At 40.8% G+C, this 26,574-nt stretch overlaps 1 protein-coding gene across 3 annotated transcripts in view; it reads left to right on the top strand.

The window, feature by feature from the left end:
• Positions 1-2,213: 2,213 nt before the first annotated feature.
• LOC147312760 (uncharacterized) overlaps positions 2,214-26,574 on the top strand; it is a 28,777-nt gene continuing 4,416 nt past the window's right edge. The window contains exons 1-18 of one of the 3 annotated variants that reach the window (XM_086264402.1): positions 5,313-5,489; positions 5,652-5,723; positions 6,003-7,360; positions 7,871-11,387; positions 11,663-11,842; positions 13,368-13,406; positions 14,208-14,326; positions 15,399-15,555; positions 15,798-15,937; positions 17,259-17,385; positions 19,964-19,999; positions 20,491-20,642; positions 20,833-20,953; positions 22,330-22,475; positions 23,724-23,850; positions 25,366-25,395; positions 25,525-25,637; positions 26,162-26,294. In XM_086264402.1, coding sequence (XP_086120528.1) covers positions 5,676-5,723; positions 6,003-7,360; positions 7,871-11,387; positions 11,663-11,842; positions 13,368-13,406; positions 14,208-14,326; positions 15,399-15,555; positions 15,798-15,937; positions 17,259-17,385; positions 19,964-19,999; positions 20,491-20,642; positions 20,833-20,953; positions 22,330-22,475; positions 23,724-23,850; positions 25,366-25,395; positions 25,525-25,637; positions 26,162-26,294 — 6,543 coding nt within the window. In that variant the 5' untranslated portion in view covers positions 5,313-5,489; positions 5,652-5,675. Of the gene's footprint in view, positions 2,453-5,312; positions 5,490-5,651; positions 5,724-6,002; positions 7,361-7,870; positions 11,388-11,662; positions 11,843-13,367; positions 13,407-14,207; positions 14,327-15,398; positions 15,556-15,797; positions 15,938-17,258; positions 17,386-19,963; positions 20,000-20,490; positions 20,643-20,832; positions 20,954-22,329; positions 22,476-23,723; positions 23,851-25,365; positions 25,396-25,524; positions 25,638-26,161; positions 26,295-26,574 lie in introns of those variants that run through there. The other 2 variants (XM_086264404.1, XM_086264403.1) reach the window with 2 other exon arrangements.

A 26,574-nucleotide genomic window follows, 5' to 3' on the forward strand; every position in this document is an offset into this window, starting at 1 on the left:
CCAGACTGGAAAAACTGGACCTGCACTCCCTTTAGCGTGAATTTTGCTGAGTGGACTTTTTTTCATATTTTGATGCTGAATTGCATAGACAAATGTAGTTTAGTTACCCATCGTCATCCCAATCCTAGTTTGATAAGAAGAGATCACTTGTAAGAATTTGAACACGATTTATTGAGACAGAGAAATTGATGTATTTGTTGATTAGACCCACCATGGCAGAAAGAAATCCCAGCGGTGATGGGAATTAGGATAGGACCCCCTGGAGTCTAGATACTGGTGTTGGTAAAGGTGAAGACTAAGGCTCGAGTGAAGGTCTGACTAAGGTGTCCGTGAGGTGGAGATGGGGAGGAGGTGGGTTGCACATATGAGAGAGAATGACAGATGGCACAGATTTAAACTACACAAAGTGGAGGATGATTGGCCCAAAGGAGGCGAGCAAGAAAATGATTGGATGAGAATAATAATGACAGTATTGAGATCGACAGGGTGGGAAAGCAGTAGTGATGTAGAGAACAGAAAGGCAGACTAGCACCCGGGAAAGCAGGCAGATGAGTGATTCCTCATTGAATTTATGCTTAAGCTTCATATAAAGTACAATTTATATTTAAAGATTCAAAGAGTATACACATATTTCAAATAATCTTAGAATTTTGCACAAATGATAATCAGAAAATACTGATTTAAACATTTTTTAGAACATATAGAATGTTAAAACTTATGCTAATGTTTAATTAGATACAAGTTCAAACTTGCAAAAACATTGGAACAGGGGCAGCAACTGACTGGAAAGGATCCATAATTTTAAAGACACACATACACACAGAGAAACTGCAAATTTCTTCATCTACCGTAATTTCAAAATATTTAATAGGCCACAGAATTCCTGGGACTCTGCCAAAAACCTTATTTGGATGGTCATCTGCCAGTCCTCAAGCAGCACTCCCAGCACTGTTAATCACTGCATGGATTCAGGATCACTGCATTCAGAAATGTGACTTTAAACATTTAAAATGGAAAGAACAAAACAAACATAAACAAGATTCAGATATGCTGCCACATTTATTGGTTCCAAGCTTATTTGAGGGGGACTGAGGCAAAGTGGGAAACAGGTTTCTAGTCTAACAAATCAAAATTTTAAATTCTCTGTAGAACAGATGGATGTCTTCTAGGCTAAAAAGGAGAGAGACTATCCAGCTTGTTATCAGAGGAGTGAGTACAAAAAAACAGCATCTGTAGAGAGTACGGGGGTTCATTAGTACACTGCACACTGTTCACTGACTTGCACATCTGTGAAGGAGTAGCATAAAGCTGCCAGCCACACAGCATTTTCTCAGGGTAGGCCTTCATTATTTGTGCAAGGCAATGCCAAACCACATTCTGCATGTATTACAACATGCAGAATGTCGCTCCATAGTAAGAGGGTTCAGAGACTACGGTGATGTGCCCAGACCTGCTACACATCGAGAGCTTTTTTGTATATTAACAAACTGGAATTTGCAAATTCCAAAACTGTTAAGCAGGTTTCAGCTAAGCATGTGAAAGACCACAGTTTGTCTCACTGCATTCTATTACATTTAAAGTTTCAACTTTTTATTCTTTCTTTTTTCTCTAGATATTGAATTATAATGCACTGGTAAATCATTTACATTGGGCAAGTTCCCCTATTTGTTTTGTTATTGGTAAAAGGAACAAGTAACAAGGTGAGGCTAGGTGTAAATTTTTTATAGGCTGTAGAATGAGGCAGGTTTCAGTTTCTGTGGCCCATGAATAAGTCATGGGAAACAGACAACCCAAGAGGAGGAATGCATTTGCATGTATTTATTAATGCCATGCATGTCTTTTGATGTGTTGTGTGTACACAGAGCTTGTTATGTGTAGATAAAAGGGTCCGGCATGCAAGGACTAGCACTGGTTTTAAAGCTAGGGTCTACAGTAACACAAAGGTTCTGCAAAAGAAAGGGAAAGAATAAGGTAGTGCAAACCACCTAGTGGATGTGAACATGCTGGTATTTCCTAAAGCAGATAAAACCCCACAGACGGGTCTTTTAGGGGAGCCTATCTCACAGCATGCAGCCTAATACACAGCCGTTACACAACGCAGTGACATAGCTGTTGTGGCATGGTGCTCAAAGCCTCGGGGTGTTACCTAGCTGGGGCAGATTCCAGCTGCGTCCTTCCCCTTCTTACCATGGGAAAAAAAACAACACTTCAAAAGTTGCAGACTCAATTGCATCTGGCGTACTGCAAAAGTTAGCCTTGAAATTCTTTTCTGTTAAGCTTGCACTGAATATTTATTAGTTAGTCCGCTGCAGAGTGGCATGTCTGAGGAGGTTAGAGTTACCTGAGAGAAGCGGCACAGCACGCTGAAAGACTTCATTTATGAGGGCTATTCCAGGGGGCTACCTTTGACCGGTTTGTTCCCCATAGAGCCACGAGAAACACTGTAATCATGGTAAGATCTCGCTCTGTCTGTGGCGGCGTGCTTGTAAAGAAATTAAGTTGCGGTTTGTGGGCTTTTCAGTAGAGACGGTTTGAAAGTTTAAGTAACACTCTAAAGCCTCTAGGCCACATTTGCTTTAATCTTATGAACTGTAGTTCTGGTAGACTTCGTTATGGTAATTAAAAGTAGTGAAAACAACGTTTAAGGTGGTTTAATGATAGCGTGGTGATGGTTGATGCTTTACTTTTCGTGTTTGTCTGACCACCATTGTAAGGGGTATACCCGTTATGATAATACTATAGTAAAAACAAAATGGGACATTAAATGTGAACGCATAAATTAATCCCATGTGCAGTGTTTAAACCAGTGATTCGCGGCCAGTCCCCCCGGGCAGGGTGGATTATGTATGAGCATTAGAAGTAGAGAAAATCGAGCTTTCTTTAAAATTCATCATGCTACAACGTGGCTTCTAGTTGCTCTGCTTCATTATTATTATTTTTAAAAAATCAAAACAATCCTGAGTTACCCAGACAGGAGTGGTTTAATGGTTAAGTTCCCCGACTGAGCAGCATGGAAAGAATGACTTGAACTTCTCGCCAAATAAAAGAAGAGAAATTTGGGGAAAAAAGAAAAAACGACTTTCAGCAGACTCTGAAACCCACATGAGCGGTGCGTCATTTCCGCTGAAAAACTTTGTTTGGGCAAGGCCTCGTGCTGCATTCAGTTGTTAAGAAAAATGTCGGAATGTTGAACTGCACACACATCAGCTAATTAATGATTACAGAACAGCTGTCACTTCCTCAAAACAGAATCTAATTTCAGTCTGAAATGCTCATATCTGTCAAATATAACCTATTTGAAATATAACAGATCTAATTTTGGTCTAGGTGTAAGAGTTTGGAAAGGAAACACTCATCCAGATTATCAATTTACTGCTTTTGCTCTTTGAAATATGACATTTTAACCTCACTAAAATTTTGTAAATTTTGTAAAATCACAAAGCAATCTACACTCATTTATCAACAAGCCTCTCTTATATTACATAATGAGATTTCTTTCTTTCTTGTGCATTGTCACCATTTAGGTATCCTATACATACTTGCTACTTAGTGCTTATATGTTATGGTGTTTTGTAATTTTATTTCAGTGTTCTTCATGTTGAGTTCTTTCAGTGGAAATAAGCTCATTCAGTGAATGGAATGAGTGCGTATACTTATTTTTCATTCTCCTGCGGCAGTGCAGCAAACTTGTGGATGTACTGCATTGTTTCTTTAGAACAGCAACAAATAGCCCACAGTAAAATGTATACTGAGACACTGATACACTGCACCAATAGATGAGACAATTGCTCTTTTTTTTCTTCTGCTTCTTTAGATCAGTACATGTTAAACAATGAGACACGTGGCTACTGCGTATTTCCAATCCTATCCTGAACTTGGACAGCAAAGGAGTGCCTGAATAAACAAATGAGTGAATGGGTTTTTTTTTTATCAGCTGATGAGTTGTTACAGTGTAACAACTGTTCCTGAAAGTGCAAAAAGTCAAGAAGAAATTAGAAAAATATAAACTTATGACCATCACAGGACAAAAAAAAGCATAAAAAAACAGAGAGTAGTCAACTAGGAAATGATTTTAAAAAAGTATTTTCAAAAACTCCAAGTATTATAAGTAATGTCATTTTATTCCTGTGCAACAATATACATAATGGAATTAAAAGCAACATTCATTGAATAACTACTTAAAATATTGCTTTTTAAGTTTTACCCTTAGAAATATTCAGCACATTTATGCCACAAGTTCCAAAATTTGTTTTGCTTAACGTTTGGGTGAAAGTATGTCGAGTTCAAGGATGAGATAAGTCAAGTTAAGAGATGGCTCTGGGATAAAAACTGTTCACTATGCTGCGATTTTTCCCTAAGCATTTACGGTGATATTACAAATATGTGAAATATGAGTCATGACATGGTCGATAACAGGCAAACAGTCAAACTTATGCGAAGGCCGTCAACAGAAGACGTGACTGCTTTATATATACACTGGGGAAATCATGTAAATAATACATAATTTTTTGTTCCAGTGATCATTATGAAATAAAAAAGATAGGCTAATTAAATCTGGCAGCACAGTGGCACAGTGGTTAGCACTATTACCTCACAGCAATAAGGTCCTGAGTTCAATTTCGCCAGCAGGTCAGGGTCTTTCTGTGTGGAGTTTGCATTCCTCCCACAGTCCAAAGACATGCAGTAAGTGGGCATAGGTTATTTGGAAACTCTGTGAATGTGAGTGCGAATGGTTGTCTGTATCTATGTGTAAGCCCTACGACAGACTGGCGACCTGTCCAGGGTATACCCTGCCTCTTGCCCTAAGACAGCTGGGATAGGCTCCAGTCCCCCGCGACCCTAAAAAAGGATAAGGGGAAGTGAATGGCTAATTATATCTATCTTTAGCATTTCTTGCCCCCACAAACCGCTTCTCTTAACTTAACAAGTTGAAAAAATAACACGTTTAATTTAAAACAAACAAACTGATTTTGTTTGACTTGGAGGGAGTTACTAAGCCTATTATAACTAAAGGTATTCCAGTAAGTGTTAGTTAAAGCTTTAAACTGCTAATAGCAGCCAGTCATATAGCCAATCATTTCAACGTATATCTGATGCTATAAGTTGCCCTTAAGCCAAACTAAATACCAGCAAAATGAAACTGTGGTTGAGCTGCTGACGTGGGAAAAAAACTGCTGTTGACAAACCGGCTTCATCGGGCCGCTCATGTTTGCATGTTGGAAGATGTGTACGAGCAGCACTTGAAAGCATCGCTTTTAGCTCTGGGCTGCGCGCGTTCTGATGGAGGGGCTGGAACTTCAAAATATCACGCACATCTCCAAAGCCCCACTCTGCCGCGCTCTTATTACAGTTGTGGATGCTTTACTGCAAGCAACGGGGACTAAACGCAGCTTCTCCATCAGCTAGACAAACATCTTAGAGAAGATTTTTAAGCAGCGGTTTACATTTTGAAGTCGAGATCAAAGTTTTTCTTCCATGTGAAGTTCAGGGTAAGTCGATTTTGAAATGACGGCCAAGAGTGTCTGGTTCAAATTAGAGAGTTATGTATGGATCTGTCAAAGTGATTGATCCATGTGATGTTTTTTCTGCTCTTTCACACTGCTATTGTTTGTCCTGGTGGAATGATTTTGTTTGTGTTTTATGCTCTGTAGGAGTTTTTGTTCTAAACCAAAATCATGTTCACAGCCTACATAAAGGGTCTGAATGATATGGTATTTTCTACGGTAAGCTTACAGGTTATAAGCACCCTTGCATGTCTTTGCTATGCTGAGAGATGCATGGCTGTACTAAAAAATAAATAAATCTCAATGAACAGGAAACCCTCACTTATATTTTCTTCGGATCTCCAGCTTGCACTCCTTTGCTTTGTCCATTTAGACAGTTTGTATTACTGTCATGTTATCTAAATTCTGCGCATATTCACCGGAAATATGCATGTTTGCAAATTGCAGCTACGTTTTGAAGCTGACATTTATTTGAGTTATTTCTGTGCTTTGCTTTAGTCTGAGAGCCCCGAAGACCAGCCAAGTACTGGAGTCTTGGGTCGTATTGGCACTTGGCTCTCTCCGTGGAGGGGAAAGGCTCCGAAGACTCCTACTGAAAATGCCCCCTCAACTGGCGATCACACTCTTAAGTCAGAGGGAGAAGTGGAAAGTGAGGAGACTGTGAGACCCTGGGCTGGAGAACAGCAGCAAGAGGAGGAGAATCCCCATCTTCAGGATTTCTTCAGAGGCGTTTTCCCTTGTGACGAGGAGAACGCCACGCAGTCTGCCCACAGAGACGGCCCTGTTGTGTGCAGCACTGAGACGGGAGTAGGAGGTCCAAAAAAGGAGGAGCTTTGGGAGTGCAGTAGGCAGACAACAGGACAGGACAGGGAGGAGAGCAACAAACGTACTTCAGCAAGTGGGAATCCTGAAAGGAATGACAGCCATCTGACACATCTCTATTCATCTACTAAACAGGGAGTGGCATGGTACTCTGACCAGGCCCACACCCAGCCTCAGGCCCAGAGAAAAGCACAGGCCCAGACAGGCAAGAAGCTCCATGTGTACCTGGAGGAAACGAGTGTGATTCAGTGTGGTGAGAACAGTTGTGCTGGGCAGGAAGTTGTCCGCACCAAACTCACAAAAAGCCTTCAAGTCCTCCCTAAGGCAAAGTCATCACCAAGTTTTCATTTAGCAATTAGCTCAAGTGCAGAGAACAAAGAAACACATGCGAGGCCTGCTGCTGGGGCACAGGATTATTACGGCACACTAGTAGGAGTGCCACTAAAATCCCACAAAGACTCACAGTTAGAGCCTGAACCAGATCAAGAACAAATAGAAGAAGACATCATGGGGCGTAAAAACTCAGCCAGAAGAAGAAGGAAAAACTCTCAGAGCGATGGAGGGAAAGCTCCTGCGGAAACAATCCCTCCAACTGCACAACCTGCCTCAGAGGGATTCCCTAAGTCAGATAACTTAGTGAGTAGTCTAAAGAGCAAAAGTGAGGCACCTAAAGACTCCTCCTCCTCCGAGCAAAACCCCACCTCACAGGCCTCACCTGAAGGAGGGGAAAGAAAGACTTCCTGCCCCGCCACGGTCAAGCAGTTGGACAACCTCCAAGACTTGAACTGTGTGGCGGATGAAGGTGCAGACATGGAGGGCGATGACGATTTTTATAGAGTAGAAAGGAAGACAGAGACACCAGAGTCCAAACGCAGGAGCATTAAGGTTTCTCAGAGTGAGGTGAAGCTTTTTACAAAACATGTTCGTCTGAATCCAAAGAAAAGTCCAGCTGAAGATAACAAGGATTGGAATGCAGCATTAAAGAATACCAAAGGTGACGAAAAGGATACACCCAAAACAGAGAATGACGGCAGGTAAGTTGAATTTAGGAGTGAAAGTGTTTGATTTACATAGATAGAACACTGGCTAATCACCACATGCATCTATCAGTCTTTCAGTAACGCTCACTAAAATAAGTAAAGTAAGTGTAACTAAATAAGTAAACCTCACTTAAAATGCTATCTTTTGTTTGTTTGTTTTTGAGGGTCAAGGCTGAATATTTAACTCATCGATATCCCCTTATTAGCAGATACTTATGCTAGCTCCAGCTTTGGTAAAAGAGCAGGCTACAGCTTTAGATGAAAAGCAGCATTGCTTCACTGTATCCACAGTGAAACAACGCCATGATTCATAATGCAAAGATCAGTGCTGTGCTCTAAGGACTGATTTCATAACATATAGAGGACGTGAAAAATGGATCAGGTTATTCTTATCTCTTAAGTGATTAACAAATAGAAATCTCTATGGCAGGTGTGGTGGGTCATAAATGGATTATGACTTTAAATTCAGAAGTTCTTTGATATATTTACCTCTTGTTTGCACAGAGTACACACCCCAAAGAAGGCTGATGAAGAGCGTAAGCCAACGACTGCCAGGATTGCGGATAAAATCAGCCTTTTTGAGAAGCAGCAGCAACAACCTACGGGTGGCCACAAGCAGCCCTTCAGAATCCCGAGGAGTGCTGATGTGTCTCCAAATAGACAACCCACCGAGCGGTTGAAAGTGGATTTTCTTGCGTCTGATCAGAGGTCAAGATCAGCTGAACGCTACAGCACGGAACAGCCACCTGTCATGGAAAAGCTGATGACCATCAGGGAGCGAGTGCAGAAATTAACAGACGCGTCTGTGTCGGAGGATAAACCTGTGCAGCCTCAAACACCGGCCGTGAAAGGAATGTCTCACAAATCCACCTCGTCTGTGGCAGACATTACGTCAAAGTCTCCAGAACTGGACAGTCAAGGTAAACTGGATACAAAAGAGCTGATACAGACAAAAGCAGTGTCAAAGATAGCACTAAAACCAGAAGGACGAGATACGACTCCTTTAGGGGAGCACACGTCCATTCCCACAGTACAACAAACAGACTGGAAAACAAAGGAAACGGTGGTCTCAGAAGCAATAGATCAAGGTACGAAACCCAACCGCGCTGAAACAGATCCTCCAGCTGAAGAACTAGGCGATTCCAAAGAAGTGACCAATAACAGTAGCCCATCTCCCAAAGGCCCTAGCAGAACAGGCTCCCGCTCTAAAAGACGGAAAAATAGAGACCCAACCAGTCCCATCAGTCCAAGCATTCAAAACAAACCAGAGTGCTCTGCAAGTAAGTCAAAGGTCACCGCTACAAAGCCAGATAAGAGTGATGAAATAAATGAGACTGCCTCTTCTCCCAAAAAGCTTTCAGGAAAAGAGCCATCTCAAGTTCAAAGAAGAAAATCTGACGAACAGCCACTGAGCGATAGCCAGCAGAAGGAATTTAAAAAGGAAGTGGAGGTATCCGATAAACAGGAGAAGCAGTTAGATGCTTCATTTAAAAAGGTGAATATTCACCAGTCAGTAAACACACCAGCAGGATTACCTCAACCATCTGTCAGCAAAGATGAACCTGATACTGCTGCTTGTAGCAGCACAACAAAGGTGCCCGCTAACAAGGACTCCATTGATTTACCCCAAAAAGAGGAAGAAGCAGAGAGACAAAGTCTGACATTTAAAATGGAAAGAAAAAAGGCTTCTGTGGAAGTCACAGAACCTTTAGTTTCCCCCCAATCACCTTTGGTTGAACCAACTATTGAGAAGCCTTCTGCAGCGGAGGAGGAGTCACCTGTTAAACTTCCCAAATTAGATAAAGAATTTTCAGTGCAACTTGAGTCAAAAGATAAAGAAAAAAGGAAGAAGCCTAGTAAAAAAGAAACACAGCAACCTCAAAACAAGGACACAGAACTAATAACTCAAGCTGAACCTGCAGATGTGGTGAGATTAGAGAAGGTGGTGAGTGAGAAAACAAATCAGACTGAGGAGAAAGTTAAAGAAAAACCACAGCAGCGCCTGCCTCTAGATGAAAGTGCCGCAAAGCCCAAGGTTTCACACAGTGTGCAGGCGATCACAGGGAAAGAGGAAAGTGTTGCAAGGGATGATGAAAGAAAAAATCCTGAAAAAAATGAGGAGACACAACTGGTTAAAGACATAATAAGACCAGAAACTAAAGAACCAGAACCAGCTTTTCAGTCAGAAAAGAGCAGCGGCTCATCAGATCTCCCTGCTCAAACACAACATCTCAGTCAGTCGGTGACTGCACCTTCAGAAAAAGCTGCTGTTTGTACCATCACCCAGGCTAATGAGGCTGTGAGGGGCGCCAAGAGTGATAAAGAGCTTGGGAAGGTAGAGACGCTTATAAATGGGCCTTCTGAGTTGCAGACTCATTCTGCAGAAAGCCCCAGAACAGAAGGAGAGCCAGTGGTGATTGCACAGCCTAATTCTGCATCTGTGGAAAAAGCAGAGAATTCACGGGATGACTCATGTACACATGGAGCTAATGATTCAGAGTTCTCCAGCACAAATCCTATTACCAAAGCAGCTACGGCCAGTGAGGAAGTGAAGGCAAAAGTCTCTAATGACACTCTATTTTCACTCACTGACATGACACATGGGCAAAACAAAGAATCATATGTGGAAGAGCCTTCTTCTACTTCTGTTTGCAAATCTGCAAACACAGAGAGAGGTGGGCAGGAAGATCAGGAAAAAAGCTCAACTGTCAAATCAGTGACCTCAGAAGTCAGTACCTCTGGAGATATGACAAAACCAGCCTCCAGCCACACACTGTCTGATGAATCAAAAAATATAGAGAATGGCAGCGATATTACACCACTCAGGGATGCTGAATACATAACAAAGAGCCGCCCTGATAGCACTGCTGCAAGCCACGCAGTGAATGTGACTGAGAATTCAGCTGTGATGGGATTGCATTTGCCAGTGAATGAAGTTTCATCTCATATCAATCGTGACATTTCCACACATTTAGAAGTCAAGCCAGTTAAAAAGGAGCCTGTTGATAACAATCTGAGACGGTCTTCAAAAGCACCCACTTCCCCAGAGTCTAACAGGCTGATCCCAGGCTCAATACAGCATTCATCCATGAAGAAGTTCCAATTGCCACAGGGTCTAGGCACAGATGACTCCTCGAAACAGCAAGATGCCCCCTCTAGCTGGCTGGATGTGGACTTCCCCAAATGGAAACATAAAGTCCAGGAGCAAAAGCTGACTTCTTCTGGAAGTGAGAGCAATCTTCTGGACACTCCTGGCGAGCTAGATGATCATGATTTTGTTGAGAAAATCAAGAAACTTTGTGCCCCATTTTCCCTCCCACCACGGAAGCACAACCACCTCCGACCACCTCAGCCCCCATTTGCAATGCCAGCCATTAAGGAGGACCGCTTTGAGAAGACTTTTGACCCAGAGGAGTTTACATTTGGCTTGAGAAAAAAGCCTGAGTTTTCCATAAACACATCACTGACCCTTTTTTCCAAGAACTCAAACACAAATACAAAATCTGTCCTGAAGCCTGCCAGGGTTAGCTTTGCAGACAAGAGCATGCTGCTTAATAGCCTAGACACACACTCTCGCCTCAGGGACAAAACCCCTGTCAAGGAAGAGGAGGACGTGAAGGAACAGAAAGATGATCAAATCAAGGTGAAGTCTCGCTTGGCGGGGAGCTGCGTTCTGAGTAGTCTCACCTCCCTTTACAGAGGAAAGAGAAATGGAGTTCAAGCCGAGTCAGAGGGCACTGGCTCAGGAAACGTATCGCCTACTGCAGCCTCCGAGCTGAGCCCTCCACCTTCGTCCCAGCCACCCACACCAAGCCCGTCAGCCACAGCTTCAATCAAAGACACTCTAGCCAAGCAGAGTGAAGAGGAAACCCGTGCTGCAGAGGCTGTGGTTAGTGACTCAGGTCCTCCACTTCCTTCTTTTAACGACATCAAACTGTCTGACTATTTAGAGAAGTACCTCCCAAGAGATCAAGTAAAGCCAGTACAGAGCATACAAGGACAGGATCAAGTCAAACCAGAGGTTAGTTTTTCTGCATGTAACTAAAAGTTGTGAGTGTCAGTGTAGTTGTCCTTTTAGCACAGAGACACAATGTAACTAGCAAGCTCAGCAGAGTTGAAGCATAGCAAAGCTATTTAGCTAAAGCACAGAACTCTGCTTTCCTGTCGACTGACAGGAGAGACATGGAAATGGCACTTTAGTAAATAAACCACAGTAGACGTTGCCACAGCATATTTCATAAGCAAACACATTAAAAACATTTATCCTTACTCCATCGTTTTCTTTTTACACACCAGTTAATTAAGAAAATGGCCACTCCTGTTGCTGGAGATGAAGCAGACAGCGTTGCAAAGCCAGGTCCGGTGCTTCCTGACACTGCTGCTCCATGCTTTCCTGTTGTTCCTCCAACAAAACAACCAACCCTCCCCGAACGAAAGCAGCCTCCGGCTCAGCCGCAGGGAGTACTTAGAAGTAATGTAAGTGTTCTGCATTCATTACAAACATTTTATTGAAGGATGAATAAAAGGTTTATTGTCATAAATTAAAGTTGTGGATTGCTTTGAAGCACATAAGTATCAGCTCTTACTTTCTGACAAGCCAGATACAAGAAAGCTTGCTGTGCTGGTAAGAGAGTTGGATGCTATTTCTATTTTCGGAGCTACACCACATATGGTTTTCATGGAAAAAATTACATTTTCTTTTCTTTTTTTTTGGTCATCACAAGTAGGGAAGCTTTCTTATTCTCAGTAACACTGTGTCTGGAATTTGCTCCAGTGGAGTCCATGTAAAAGTTAATCTGCTCAGAAGTAACCGGCCACTTTATTAGGTACACATTGTTAGTACCTGGTTAAACACCATGTTGCCTTCAGAATTGATGTAAATCTCACATTTAGGAAGGTGCTAGAAACATTCTGAGATTTCGGTCCATGTTGACATGATAGCATCACACAGTTGCTGCAGATTTGTCAACTGTACATGTACTCTACTGGATGTACACTTTGGTCATAAAGGGATAGACATGGTCAGCAGCAATACACAGCAATACATTGGCATTTAAATGAAGCTCGTTTGGTGCTGATGGGGCCAAAGTGTGTCAAGAAAATATCTCCCTCACCATTACAGCACCAGCAGCCTGAAGTGTTGATATAAGGCAGGATGGATCAGTGCTTTCATTTTGTTTACACTGAATTCAAACCCTTCCATCTGAATGTTGCAGCAGAAATTGAGACTCATCAGACCTGGTGTCGTCTTTCCATGCCACATTTATAGTCACCTAAATCATCTTTCTTCTCCATTCTAATGCTCGGTTTGAACTTTATTGGTTTGTCTTCACCATGTCTACATGTATACATGCAATTAGTTGCTGTCATGTGACTGACTATATATTTCCAGTTGAATAGGTGTATCTAACAAAGTGGCCAATGGCTGCATAAATAAAGCTGAATTGAGCTGAAGGGAATTTGTATGACGATTTCTGTTCTCTGTAAATGGTAAAAGCTTGTTTTTACAAAGCCCAAGCTGGTATATTACAGTATTTAAAGTGTTTATTAGATTCAATTGACAGTTCTCAATACTGAGTATATAAGAGAAGGCTCAGATATTTAATGATACATAGATATAACACGTTTCCGAGCATGAACCTCGAGAGGGAGTGCGACAAAACAGCGTGAAATATGTAAATTATAAATCAGTTATAATCAAAAGTCTGGACTTGATGTTTCTAGTTGCTGTTGATTTTTTGTTTTTTAGTTTAATTTTACTGCCGTTTTGTGCAATCAACATCACGAGCTTACGCTGATTGCACTCTGGTTTTGGCTGGTCTCTGGTTTTGGGTGCTTAGATATGAAATGAGAGGAATGTCTTCTCCACATGCCCACTATGTCCCTGGGAGTAAAACTGAAAGGTCATAGGCACAGCTTCTTCACAAACTAATTCATATCAATTTCTTTTGTATTGTCGAGATGTTTACTTTGATCTTAACTATGTGTTTCTGCATTCCAGATAAGAACTGTGAAGGGATTTCACAAACGCCCTGGAAAGGTACAGTAGGCACAACTTTACCATCATGAAATAGAAACAAGATGGGAGAGAGGAATCTGAACAGACAAGTCTCTGTTCTGTGAAAACATCTGCTTTTCATATGGTGTTCTCGTGGGTAAACAGAGTAAAAAAAAAAGTCTTGTGCAATTGCTCAGCTGGGTGCAATCACAGAATTCAGTTCTGCCAACGTAGTGCAGATCCTGTGGTTTTTCATTACTGCAGAACTTCATTAGTAGTTGTTACAAGGAACGAGGAATTCCCGGGGCACTCAACATTTGTAGTTGCTTTCCTACATATTAGGTGTTCATTAATTCGGTTTACCTCCTGTGTTGCCTTTGGAGGGGCTTGAACTATGACGACTGGGATTAACCAAAACAAACAGAAGAGAATATATGTAAAGATTTAGAATTTTAAGCAGGCTTATTAACAAACAAAACATAACAAAGAGGTTTCTAGAGAAGCTGCTTTTTCCACAACTGTGGTTTACTCCTTCATTATTCATAACTATCAAGCTTCTGTTTGGCTTTAAAAACAAAAACGTTCAAATTCATGTTTTTTATTAAAATTATGGTGTCCTGGTAGTTGAAGTAATTATATACCTGTAAGTTTTTTTGCTTCTACTGTAGCATGAAAAGGAGAGAGTAAAATGGGATGTCCTTGCACTCACTGAATCCTGCTTAATGTAATAGATTTAGCAAGTAATGCATTATAATATTAAGCCATTATTTCTCTTCATGGTTGATGTGTTGATGTTTTTTACTTTTTTATTTTTTTGACACTGTCCTTCTTTTCTCTATGCAGGTGGTGCTGTTTGAAAAACCTCAGTTCAGTGGCCAGGCATATGAGATTTACAGGGATATGCCAGATGCTACATCTCTGCAGCTCTCGCCTTTCATATCTGTGAAGGTTGTTAGAGGGTGGTAAGTAACAAATATTCAGCCAAAATGTCAGATGATGGAAAGAAAATGCCCCGTATAGCTTTAATTGGTGTCATGTGGTTTTGAGATGCCAAAATCTCTTGTTGAGGCTCTACACCAAGCTAATTTAATGAAGCATGAGCACTGAGAGAGTCTTACTTGATAATCGAACTTATTATTTATTTAGAACCCTGCATGCTTTACATTCATATTTTCTTTGCTATCAGTCCCTTTTTTACCCTTACCATTCCTGCTTTTCTTGACGTGGTCCAGGCACCTGTGGATTACTGGAAGTGTGTAATACCATTTGCAGGAATGTGCCAAACACCAGCCATGTGCTTGTGTGTGTGCAGGTGCATCCTCTGGCTTGCACTTCTTAGCTTTGTAGTTCTTTATACTTCTTTGCAGTGGTCAGATACTGTTTTTGATATTCAAGGTAGATGTTTGGAATGATGCTATCTAAAAAAAAAGAATGACATTTAAATGCACTTTCTGAAAATGCTGACACTTACATACGTTGAAAAAAAAAAATCAAATTTTTTGTGCTGGGGAAGAAAAGCACAGCTTGATTCTGGTGCTAAAATGATAAAGGAAAAATTCAAATTAGAAATGTGTTCAGATCTGACCTTCAGCGGCTACATCAAGATACACTAAATTAGCATTTTATCATATTCAACAAATAGCAAGACTTAAAAAGTACAGCGCCCTCTGTTCCAGCAGCAAGGACTACTGTAACAAGCTCTTGCCTTGTCCTTTTAAAAACACAGATTTCATCTCATTCACAGCGTGGCTGCCAGACTTTCTGCAAAGATGTGTTGTTCTTCCACTTTGCAATGAAATCGGGGAAGAAGCAATGTGTTAATTAGTGAGCTAAAGAGGAGCTGTTAGAGCCAGCTGTGCTAAGGTGTATTCTTAAAATAGCAGGAGAACGATATTGATTCACTCATGTAGCTTTCAACGAGCAACCAAATAGGTGTATTTCCAAAATTGTCGAATTAGTGATGTAATCCACAGTTGTTAACCTTGATCATTAGCTATCTGATTGTGATTATGATGATTATGTTTTCATAACTAGCTGGATGCTGTATGAGAAGCCTGACTTTCAGGGCCGCACCATCGCCTTGGAGGAGGCGAACATGGAATTGGCAAACGATTGGGCAGAACCTCAAGTGGGGACAGAACCGCACAACAGCCCGCCAATGGTGATCGGCTCTATTCGACTTGCTGTCAGGGTGCGTACACTAACTCCGCCTTGCATGGTCTTCAGTACCGACATTATCTTCACCTCACATTGGATCTGAAATGTAGCTAACAGACTGCATTGTTTTATTGATATTCAATCCAGACTCCAGAGCAGAAAAGAATAAAAGTCAGCTAGTTAAGATCTTCCTTGGATTTATTGGGAGGAATTATTGAAGATCTTGTGTGGACCACTGCTGATAATGGCTTTTCTTCCTCCCCACCCCCTCTGTAGGATTACAGCATCCCCCATATTGATCTGTTTACTGAACCCGAAGGCCACGGCAGAGTAACACCATACCACGACGACACAATAGAAACTGGCTCATTCGGCATCCCACTGAGTACAGCTTCCATTCAAGTGCACTCTGGGGTGTAAGTATTGTTGTTTTATGCATGTAGTCCATAAAGATACAAGAAATGCACCTTTTAGAAAATGAGACAATCTCAGTCCTTCTCAGTGATGTTGTTTTTTTTCCTTTTGATGAGCTCTTACCTGCTGCGCTCAAATCAGAGCTGTCTCTTTAATAAGATCTTCTCTGTGTTTTGCTCTGAGAAATAACTGTGATAATAATCATTACTACATTCATTTGCCCGCCGAGGAATGTCTGTCCTGCTGTTGCATGTTAGAAATGAGGGAGAGCGGGAGTTGGGACACATGGGAAGCAGAGGAGTAGAGGAGGAGCAATTGACAGAAAGTGAGAAACAGACAAAAGTGTGGAGAGAATTCGGCAAATGGCACAAGAATGTTTTTCTTGGTTATAGGTGTAGCTATTCAGTACATTTTGTGCCCTACAGCAGAAGGGAATGAATGCTGTTAGTTAGAGCTTTTCCTGTAAAGCGAGTATTGTTGACTTACCTACAATACTTAATGCACAGGATTTTTTTCAGCATTTGTCAGCAGCAAAAACAAAACTAATTGCTGTCAGATGCCAGCTCATCTCGACACATAATTGCAAATTCTGCCACTGTAGCTTCTCCTGTCTGTCTGTGACAAGTGAAGGCAGCTGATCAGCAGATGTAGCGTTGTGTTTTGCGTGCAGTAATCCCGGTTGACTTCACTGAACAGATAGACTCTGTGGATTTAGCAAGTTAAGGTTGACATAAATTCTTGGTAATCACTTTTTTTTTAGTCCTGACTGAATGAGCTGGGTGTATTTTTCCTGACAGAGACTCACATCTGGTTGTTGGTATGAGGCATTGTGCTGTGCCACACCATGGTTTAAAATACCAAAGTTGGGGGCATTGTTCTCACAAAGGCTGCCCGGGCTATAAATATGAATAGTGAAGAAAAGTGATTTGAATTGAAGCATGCCATTCCCCAGATATTTTGCTCTTAAACAAATAGCCTTTGTTCCTAGCTCTAGTTCTTTGGCTCATAGCAGAGGTAGATATAGAATTAAACCCAAATAAAGCGCCGCCTTGAACTGACAATGCTTAATGTACTGAGGAAAAAGCATAAGTCACTTCTGCCGATACCACAGCTGAAAAAGCTGCTGCTTATTTATGTGTTGAGGAAAAAAAAGGAACAGAAAGTTTGTTGTTTTTATGACAATGATTTTTTTACAGCTCTTTTATGGAAGTATTTAAGGTCCTCACTTACATTAGTTTTAAAACAACCAACAGTTTTGTTGTTATGCATAATATGAATAAAGGTTTTTGATGATGAAATAACATGAATTCCTCCTTTCTTCAGGTGGCTGCTTTTCAGTGATCCAGGGTTTGAGGGCATGGTGTCTGTCCTGGAAACAGGAGTGTACCCTTTTCCTGAGACCTGGGGTTTCCCGTCACCCTTCGTGGGATCTCTTAGACCACTTAAAATGGTTTGTATTACTGTAATGTATAACATCTAATGCATTTTAAAATGACAAATGATCTCTTTTGATCATTCCCTCAATGTGTCCCAGGCATAAAATAACTACTGGATACACAACCAAAAGCTTTGGAACAGTCATTTGTGATCCCTAAAGGATGAAGCATACAGATTTTGTTTTTTAGTAAAATCTCTGCATCCATGAGGCCAATTGCTATAAAATTTGTTACACATATTTAAGGATCCTAGAGTCTATAATGTTAGCAGTGCTGCTGATCTCCAGAGTTTGTTATGGTGTCCTTCCTGCAGATAAAATTTACATCAGAGCTTTTGTAAATGGACTTAAAATGTGATATAGACTGGCTCTGTGGTGCACGCATTAACACATTTGACCCTTGACGATTCTGGGAGGAGACACAAAGGCAATCTTAAGGAGGTCACGTGCTGGTCCCAGTGCAGATAAATGGGATTGTGTCAGGAAGGACAGCTCACATAAAACCTGTCTCAAATCAAAATACATATCCTTCTACTGTGGAAAGTACCTGCTGAGAACATGGCATAGACATTTATAGTTCCTAGAGGACGAGTCATGAGTGTAGCATATGTTTTTGCAGATACGCTACAGTCAGGATGTTAAGTTTTGCCCATGTAAGAATAGTGAAGCTAATTAATTATCTAGAGAATTGACAGCGAGCTACTGTGTGTGACGTGTCCTGCCTCCTGCAAGTTCTATTATGCAGCACCCTCACCTGCACAACACCAAACAGCATTTCCAATAGTGGCAAAGCTTCTAAAGAAGACTCTCTCTCTCTATTTCTGTTCTGTTCGTGGTTTTTTCTAAGACTATGTGAGACAGGGTGACTGCCAGCAATGTTCTGACTTGATTCTCCTGACACTGTTCCTCTGGTAATTCACTGAGAATTCACTGAGATTTATGCTTTATGGGAGATACAGACACATATTGGACTGATGTGCCATTTGTTACAAACATCCCACCCCTCAGATAAATTAATGAGCCCGATTTTTCACCAAGTGCAATCATAAGGTCAAATTCTTAAGTAGTTCAGAAGTTTTACTTTAAATTAAATGTAACTGAAATTATGCAAAATTGCTGACATCCCCTTAAGCCACAGCTTCATGTTGTGTTCAGTAATAATTTCCAAAAGCTGGCATTCCGATTTCTGCCTTTTCCGCATTGTGAAGGGTCACTCTATGTCCAAAGGCAGTGTTTACTGTTATTACCCACAGAGACAATAGCTCAGCTCAACCTTCCATCTTGGGACCCCTTCTGTTTAACATCTACATGCTCCCACTGGCACAGATTATAAACAACAACAAAATAAACTATCACAGCTATGCAGATGACACACAAATATATATCACAATGTCACCAGGAGACCGAGGCCCTGTACAGGCTCTTGGTAAATGCATTGAGGAAATCAATGACTGGTTGTGCCACAATTTTCTCCAGCTAAACAAAAACAAAACTGAGGTAATAGTCTTTGGCGCCAAAGAAAAACGATTACAGGTCACCAGAGAACTTCAATCTATACATCTAAAAACCACAAACCAGGCGAGAAATTTGGGTGTAGTGATGGATGCAGACCTAAACTTAGAAAAACACATTAAGACAATAACAAAGTCAGCTTACTATCACCTCAAGAATATATCAAGGATAAAAGATCTGATGTCTCAACAGGACCTGGAAAAACTAGTCCATGCATTCATCTTTAGTAGGCTTGATTACTGTAACAGCATCTTTACAGGTCTACCTAAAAAATCAGTCAGACAACTACAGCTCATTCAGAACTCTGCTGCTCGAGTCCTCACTAAGACCAAAAAAGTGGACCACATCAGTCCAGCTCTGAGGTCCTTACACTGGCTGCCTGTCCGTCAGAGGATAGACTTTAAAGTTCTGATGCTGGCCTATAAAGCTCTGAATGGTTTAGGACCAAAATACATCAATGACCTCCTGACCCAGTATGAACCATCCAGATCCCTCAGGTCATCTGGATCCGGTCTTTTATCAGTTCCCAGAGTCAGAACCAGACACGGAGAAGCTGCATTCAGCTTTTATGCTCCTTATATCTGGAACAAACTCCCAGAAAGCCTCAGATCAGCTGAAACACTCAGTTTATTTAAATCCAGGTTGAAGACTCACCTGTTCTCAGCTGCATTTGAATAAAGCACCAAATCCACACTTTAAGCTTAAATTTCAAAACTTACATTTAACTACTGATTTTATCTACTGTTCTGATTTTATCTGTTTTGATTTTATATACTGTTGTTTGTTTGTTTGTTAATTAGTTAGTTAGTTTATTTGCTTGTTTTATTCAATTTTAAATCATGCTTTTTATTTGTTCTTGTTTCTAATGTCTCTGTAAAGCACTTTGAATCACCTTCTTGTTGAATTGTGCTATACAAATAAACTTGCCTTGCCTTGCCTTGCCTTACCAGGCCAAGGGAATTATGAACATTTTTGAGAAAATTAGTTGAACTATGAATGTGTGTAATTGCTGGCAGGTGTTCTATTGTGTGCATATAATTAGAGAAGAGCATTGTTAATGATGATGACTTCTCTGTTCCAGGGTGGTTTCAAAGTGGAGAATTCCAGTGAAGTCAAGGTATGCGCAGTTCTGTTTTGTTTGATCTCAAAAAGAAGAAAAAGAAAGGAAAAAGCTATTTAATGTTAAATTCTGGAAATTATAAAATAATCTAACCGCAAACTGTAATATCTGTGTTGAGTATATAGGAAAAGCATGTTTATGAAAGGCCTTCAGGCATTGCCCAAGTACCCAAATGTTTTTGACTTGTAGGCTTATTTCATTTAAGACCACAAAAAGTAACGGAAGTTCCAGTACACTAACCACAGTTTATTTTAAGAGCGAGAATTTCCACAGCTAACAATGTGAGAATCAGATAAACAGATTATTTTTAGGGTGAACGCGTCATTCAGCAATTGGACAACGTAAAAACCACTGAGATGCACACAGTCTTAATACTGTGCCATTCAAATAGGACTTTTAATATGTAGTTTGTAGTTCCTTGGAAATACAATGAAGTGAAATAAAATATAACCTGTGTGTTCATGTAAGCTGTCTGTTCTTTGATGCAGGCTGTTCTATATGAGAAGCCCGGCTTTGAAGGCTCCTGTATGGAAGTTGACGGTGAAATTTTCAGCTTTTGCGAGAGTGAAGGAGATGTTCCTGCAGACCTGGACACAATGAAACTGAAGTCCGTGAGCTCTTTGAAGATCATTGGAGGATTGTGAGTCTTCTTCTGCATGTCCCTTTGCTTGTACAGGATGGAGTTAAATGGCACTCTTACTCTGGAGCAAAGTTTATTCTAGACTAAGATAGTGATTTTGATGTAATATGATTATAATATAATAATTTGATCAGGAGCTACCAGTTTAGCTCTAATCAGTGACTTTGCTGCATTTTGGTTCTTGCATTAGCTGGGTGGGCTACAGTGAGTCTGGGTTCGAGGGTCAGCAGCACATCCTGGAGGAAGGAGAGTACCTGGAGTGCAGTGACTGGGGCGGCTCAGAACTTCTGTCATTGCGACCGATACTGTCTGTGAGTACTGCAAACACTAAAAAACTAGCAAGGAGTTTAGCATATACCAGTGTGTGATTAATAGCAACCGCCAACTGATGCTTGAATTTTGCATAACCACTCTGAGTTGATGAAGGTTACAATTCAGATTGCAGCTGATTGTCGAAAAATAAAAATAGCACGCTTTTGTAGGCTTTAAGACCATTCAAGGTGCTTCACACTATAACCTGCATTCACCCATTCTGACAAAGCTTAGCTCTGTCATGCACACATCAGTGGATTCGTCGGGGTCGATTCAGGGCTCAGTACCTTGTTCTTCTTCTTTAGACTGCAAGCTAATGTAAAAATATAATATAATAAAAACTATTGAGACCAAAAACTTCCACATAAACACTGACTATGAAGAGTCTGGAGCATTAGCAAGCAGGGAGACATATTTATTAAATGGTAGACAAAATGCCAATTTTCCAAGTCTTTGTTGGGGAATTGTTTTAAACAGAAAGAAAGCAAAAACAACTTTTTGTTTTAAGAAGCTGTTGCAAAGAAATACATTCCACTGTATCCCCAGTGGGCATGGCTGACTTTTGGATGTACAAAAAAACCGTATAAAGTCTGCAGAAAATTGTTATATACAAATTGTTAATAGCAACTCGAAGGCATAAACAGTTTTTGGAAGCCCCAGATTCTATAAACAAATCAACATCTTGCATATAATATATTAATCTTACCCCAAAGCAGTTTTTGCTCAAGGGCGCTTTCATTATGGTGCTTTTTGTCTAGAAACAGCTTTTCAGTCAGGACCACTTTAATCGAAGGATAATTGTGTTTTCTGTCTTCAGTAATGTATTTTTTTGGTCTTTCTCTGTTCTGAGACCTCCCCTCCCTGTATATAAGTGGGAAGATAGAGGCAGTGAGACCTCCCATAAAGAACAGAGCAGACATCAGTCATAACATTTAAATCAGATAGAAGCATGAAAAAGGAGTGGTAGAGGCGGGTTGCAAAGCAGCTGTGCAATTGTGCATGCAAGTTAAATAGAGAACCCTATATGAGATTTACTATTTGGATGTATATCAGGATATCACCTGAGACGTCAGCTGATGTAAGATGGTATGCTGATATGCCAGGATTGCAGCTGAGCTACATTTCGTGTCGTGCCTAAGCTGATACTGTCTTCATTTTTTGGACAGGGTGTGCAAGTACATCAGAAACCTATAAGCTGTTGTGTAATCATATTCTTTGCAATTGGTGTGACTGGAAAAATGTATAACAGTTTAAAAATAACTCCCTAGAGTAAATTGACTTTATTCCTAACATACATATTTATTGTTTTGATCTTCAACCCAAGATTTTGTGTTTGTCTGCAGCTTTTCCTAAAATGATTTTATTCTTGTCACAGGATTTCATGTCTCCACACCTCAAGATGTTCAGCGACAGAGATTTTGGCGAGCTGGGGATGAACATTGACCTCTCAGTGCCTGTTATTAACATGGATGAGACGGGCTATGGCATGAAGACGCAGTCTATTGATGTCGGCGGTGGTGTGTAAGTAGCATGCTTATTATGGTTTATTGTTTTGTGATCGTTATGGGTAAATAAAAGCTTGGGGTATTTTAGAAAAAACGTATTTTCGGCTGTTAGAAATGGGTTAAACACTTTCCTTTGCAAGTCATCTTCAATCTGCAAGACTTGTGGTGAAATGCTTGGGTATGGTTCTAACAAATATTGCTTGATTACCTACCTTGATGGAGAACGACTTAGACTACTCTACATGTTTTTAGATGCTTTTCTTCCCGCCAGCTTGATGATTAGTTGAGGCTACAGTTCCTGTGAAGTCTTGTGTGGTTTATTACCCTTCGTTGCTTCTCAGGAGCGTGGCTGCATGACTGCCACACCTTTGCTGACAGGTCGAGACAGATTACCTCGTTCACTAATGGTTAGTCTGCCGTGCATATGTTCCTGACCTTAGGACTATCTCAGACTTTTTGCAGTGGGAAACAACTCTGTGACTTCTTGGAGAGTGTGGAGGAGGCAGACTCAGATCTTTAAACTTAGTTAACAAGGAATTCTGTTTATATTTGGAAATTCTTTATTCCCTTGAGGTATTTTTATCACCATCTTTTTTTTTTTTTAACCACATGCTGTAGGAATGAGCAGTGGCAGTGTTCCATCACTGCTTGCCTTTCAACCTCTCTTTATGGTATGATCAGCTAGAAAAAAAATGCAGAAGTAAACAAACAGGAAGCAAACGAGAATAATGAAGCGCAGAGCATGCTTTCCTGATTGCTTCTACCCAAGGGAGAGGAAGAAAATGGTTAATAATGTGGAGTGGAACATAACGTCCTTCTTTATGAGAAAAGACTCTCAAGACATTGAAAGGTTATTCTTGCTGCGCTGCTAGTCTGTTATTAGACTGCGCGGCCTCGCCCATGTTCTTCTGCTGTTTGATTGGCTCATTTGCGTTCCGTTTGTTTTGCTGGGAGACAACTGTCAGTTTTTCAGTCTTGCACGTTAGGACACACACAGTTCTGCAAATGCAACACCCACTCCCACAGCCACTCGTGACATGCCACATTTTTCAACAGAGTAGCTGCTGAGATGCTATCATGCGGGACGGTATTGGATTTTGACCGCAAGTTGTTGCTGAACGAGCACAACTGTGCCTGAATTCTTGTGGGTTTCAGCCATGGCCCATCAAACACTCTGTTTCTTTACCAATTAAAATGAAATGAAAATGAAAAAAGAATGTCATGTCAAAAGTAAAGGGTGCTCCTCTTTTGTTTTTGTTCTCAGCTGGGTTGTGTTTGAAGAGCCAGGCTTTTGTGGCGAGCCTTATGTCCTGGAAAAAGGCCTGTATGGAAGCCCAGAGGACTGGGGGGCACTGCAGCACAGAGTTGGCTCAACAATGCCTGTCATGCTGGTAAGAGTGGTGACTCACAGGGTGGAAACATTGTCTGGTTATTAGACAGATGGTCTGGCGACTGTGATATTTTACATTTAATCAATGCAGCAGCCAGTGTGTTTGCTTGACCTGCACGATTAGCTCCATCAGCTTTGCACGATGAATAGTTGCACAACTGCTGGTGAATTTTCACTTCCTCTTGAGGTACTAGTGTGACTCACCATGTGGTTTCGCTGCTTGTAACCAGCAACTTTTACAATCAAAATTTAAGGTGGAATCCTTAAAATAGGAAAATGAATGTCAGGGATAACACGCGACAGATACCAGGCTTTACAGTGGATTAGCTCTGGGAGCATGAAGCAGAGCAGAAATGTGAATAAAATTACTTATCCAGCATGAGAGAGGAAAATTCTTGTCATTAGATTGAAAGCAAAAATATCTTAGATCACAAAAGTGACTCATCGTGAAGTTGCTTTGGTTACAAACTGGATGATGACAAAGAGGCATATACAAGACAAGACTCGGTAAAATGCTGTAATGATCGGTCCCAATTAGAGTAGGCGAGTCATTAAAAATTAATTATTTGGCTTTAAAGTTAAGATGGTCTGTCTCAGATATTTGTGTAAACAATTTCTGTGGAGTTTAAATGTAAAAAGGATGGAGTCTTTGATGTGAGTATCAATCCTTCAAAGGCTTTTGAGATGACAGAGGTTAGATCAACTGACTAGTGGTTGTACAAACGAGTTACAGTAAATTTTTCTGGGAATAGGCCCGATGGTGGTTTTAAGGGAGGTTCAAAATGTGTGTCAATACCTCTGACAGGACAGCCCTGCACATCATTGGACCCAGCTTTTTTTTTTAATGCAGAAGAGTTGAAGAGTGTCTGCTGCACCTTGTGAATGCCTTTCAGTCTGCTATCGGTTTGTGACCGGCTGGAGTTTGATTTGATTATTATTTGTCAAACTGTGCAAAGAATCGGTCGAGTTTCTCTGTTAGATGGATTTGTTGGCTGCTGCGTGCTGCCTGTTATGAGAGCAGGACAAGCAAGCCAGGCTGCTGGAGGCAATGTGAGCAAGAGCCAGGCTGGCTGATGAGGATGCACACGGAAACAAAGAGTTGCTTCAAAGGGTCACATAACATGAGTAACAAACTAAATCAGAAGTGGGAGTAGTGTTAGACTCACATAAGGGAATGAACGATCCAAAGCGAGCCACAGAATGCTACAGGAGCTTGATTAGTGGATGAGGTGAGTTGATTAAAGGGGCAGGAATGGAGTGCAATGCCCAGGCAGACACACACACAGACTACACAGAGATTAAAGAAAAACAAAAAACACAGACAATGAGACATGAGGAAAGGTAAAACCAGGAAAACGGAGTGGAGGGAGGGCATATCACACACACACACACACACAAGTTAAAGCAATACCACCCACAATGTTGCATCTCTCCTTTCCTATCAGCGCCACTCTCTTTTGTGGTTCAGTGTGAATCAGTCTCAATAATCTTTTTTTTTTTTTCATTTTCATTTCAGGATGATTTTGAGAACACATCCAAATTTAAGGTAGGCATTTAAAAAGGAAGAAAGAAAGCACATCTAATCTTGAAGCGTTATTGCAATTATTATGTGACGAGGAGGTGAGGAGCTCAGAGTGGATGACTCAGTCTTGTTTTCTTGCTGTGTGTGCCTCAGGTGCAGCTTTTCTCTGATCCAGGTTTTAAGGGCTCTGTCCTCACTCTGGAGGACAATGTGACCTCCCTGCAGGATGGTTTCTCTGTGGCCTCCTGCAAGGTTCTAGCTGGCAGGTGAGTAATACTGTACATTGTGAAGAAACTGTCACACTGCGGGGCTGTAAGGTGAATCTCTGGCACTAAAAACAACAGCCTTTCAATAGCAGATTTTAGAGATAGATGTGCCAAGGTGATCTGCTACAATTGTAACTGCATATTGGTCACATTAAAAAGCAATTTCTGTGATTTAGAGTCTGCTTCAGGCTGTCACTGTTACACTTTCTAAACAGAAAAAAATGCCATATGGCAGTAGCTAGTGATACACTGCCTGCATTACATATTATAAAATGCATCATTAATATTAATATACTATTTTGCTTTGGCCCATTAATAAGTAAGAATTCAGTAGCTCAGTAAAAAGCTCTTGTTCACCTTCAAGCTTGAATAGTATTAAAATTGAAAATCTTTTTAGTGCAGGTAGGTTTACACAATGATCATCTATCGTATTCAGTGCAGAACACGGGCACATTTTTTGTGCTTTTGTTCTTCTTGTGTGTGTGTCAGTATATTTGTGTAATTGCATTTATGTATTCTTGCAGCTGGATGGCTTTTGAGGGCCAAGACTTCACTTGCAGGATGTATGTGTTAGAAGTGGGAAACTACCCAGACCTGAGATCAATGGGCTGTGTCAGTACAAGCTCCTCCATCCTGTCACTACAGACTATTGGCTTTGTAAGTCTATAATTTAATTCTTCTAACAAATTAACACTCACTCCCCTTTTACAGATTGCCAGCCTAAAACTGAAACATGTTATTTTTGGTCATTAAACCCTGGGAGTAGACATTAAGTTTTCTAGAATTAAATATATTTTTGAACTGAAACACTCTTTAAGGAGGAGATTAAGCATTAAATTAGCTCTCATCAGTATTTAGGTCTTGCAAAGCTACAAAAACTAATTTGTAATTGACAGCTGAAGGCATCACAGACAAATATCCATTGCTATTGTAGTTT

The sequence above is a fragment of the Aulonocara sp. 'chitande type north' Nkhata Bay genome, linkage group LG15, assembly GCF_057382095.1.
Source record: "Aulonocara sp. 'chitande type north' Nkhata Bay isolate Kocher_YH1m ecotype deep benthic linkage group LG15, A_spYH_male_GT1.1, whole genome shotgun sequence".
Classification (NCBI taxonomy): Eukaryota; Metazoa; Chordata; class Actinopteri; order Cichliformes; family Cichlidae; genus Aulonocara; species Aulonocara sp. 'chitande type north' Nkhata Bay.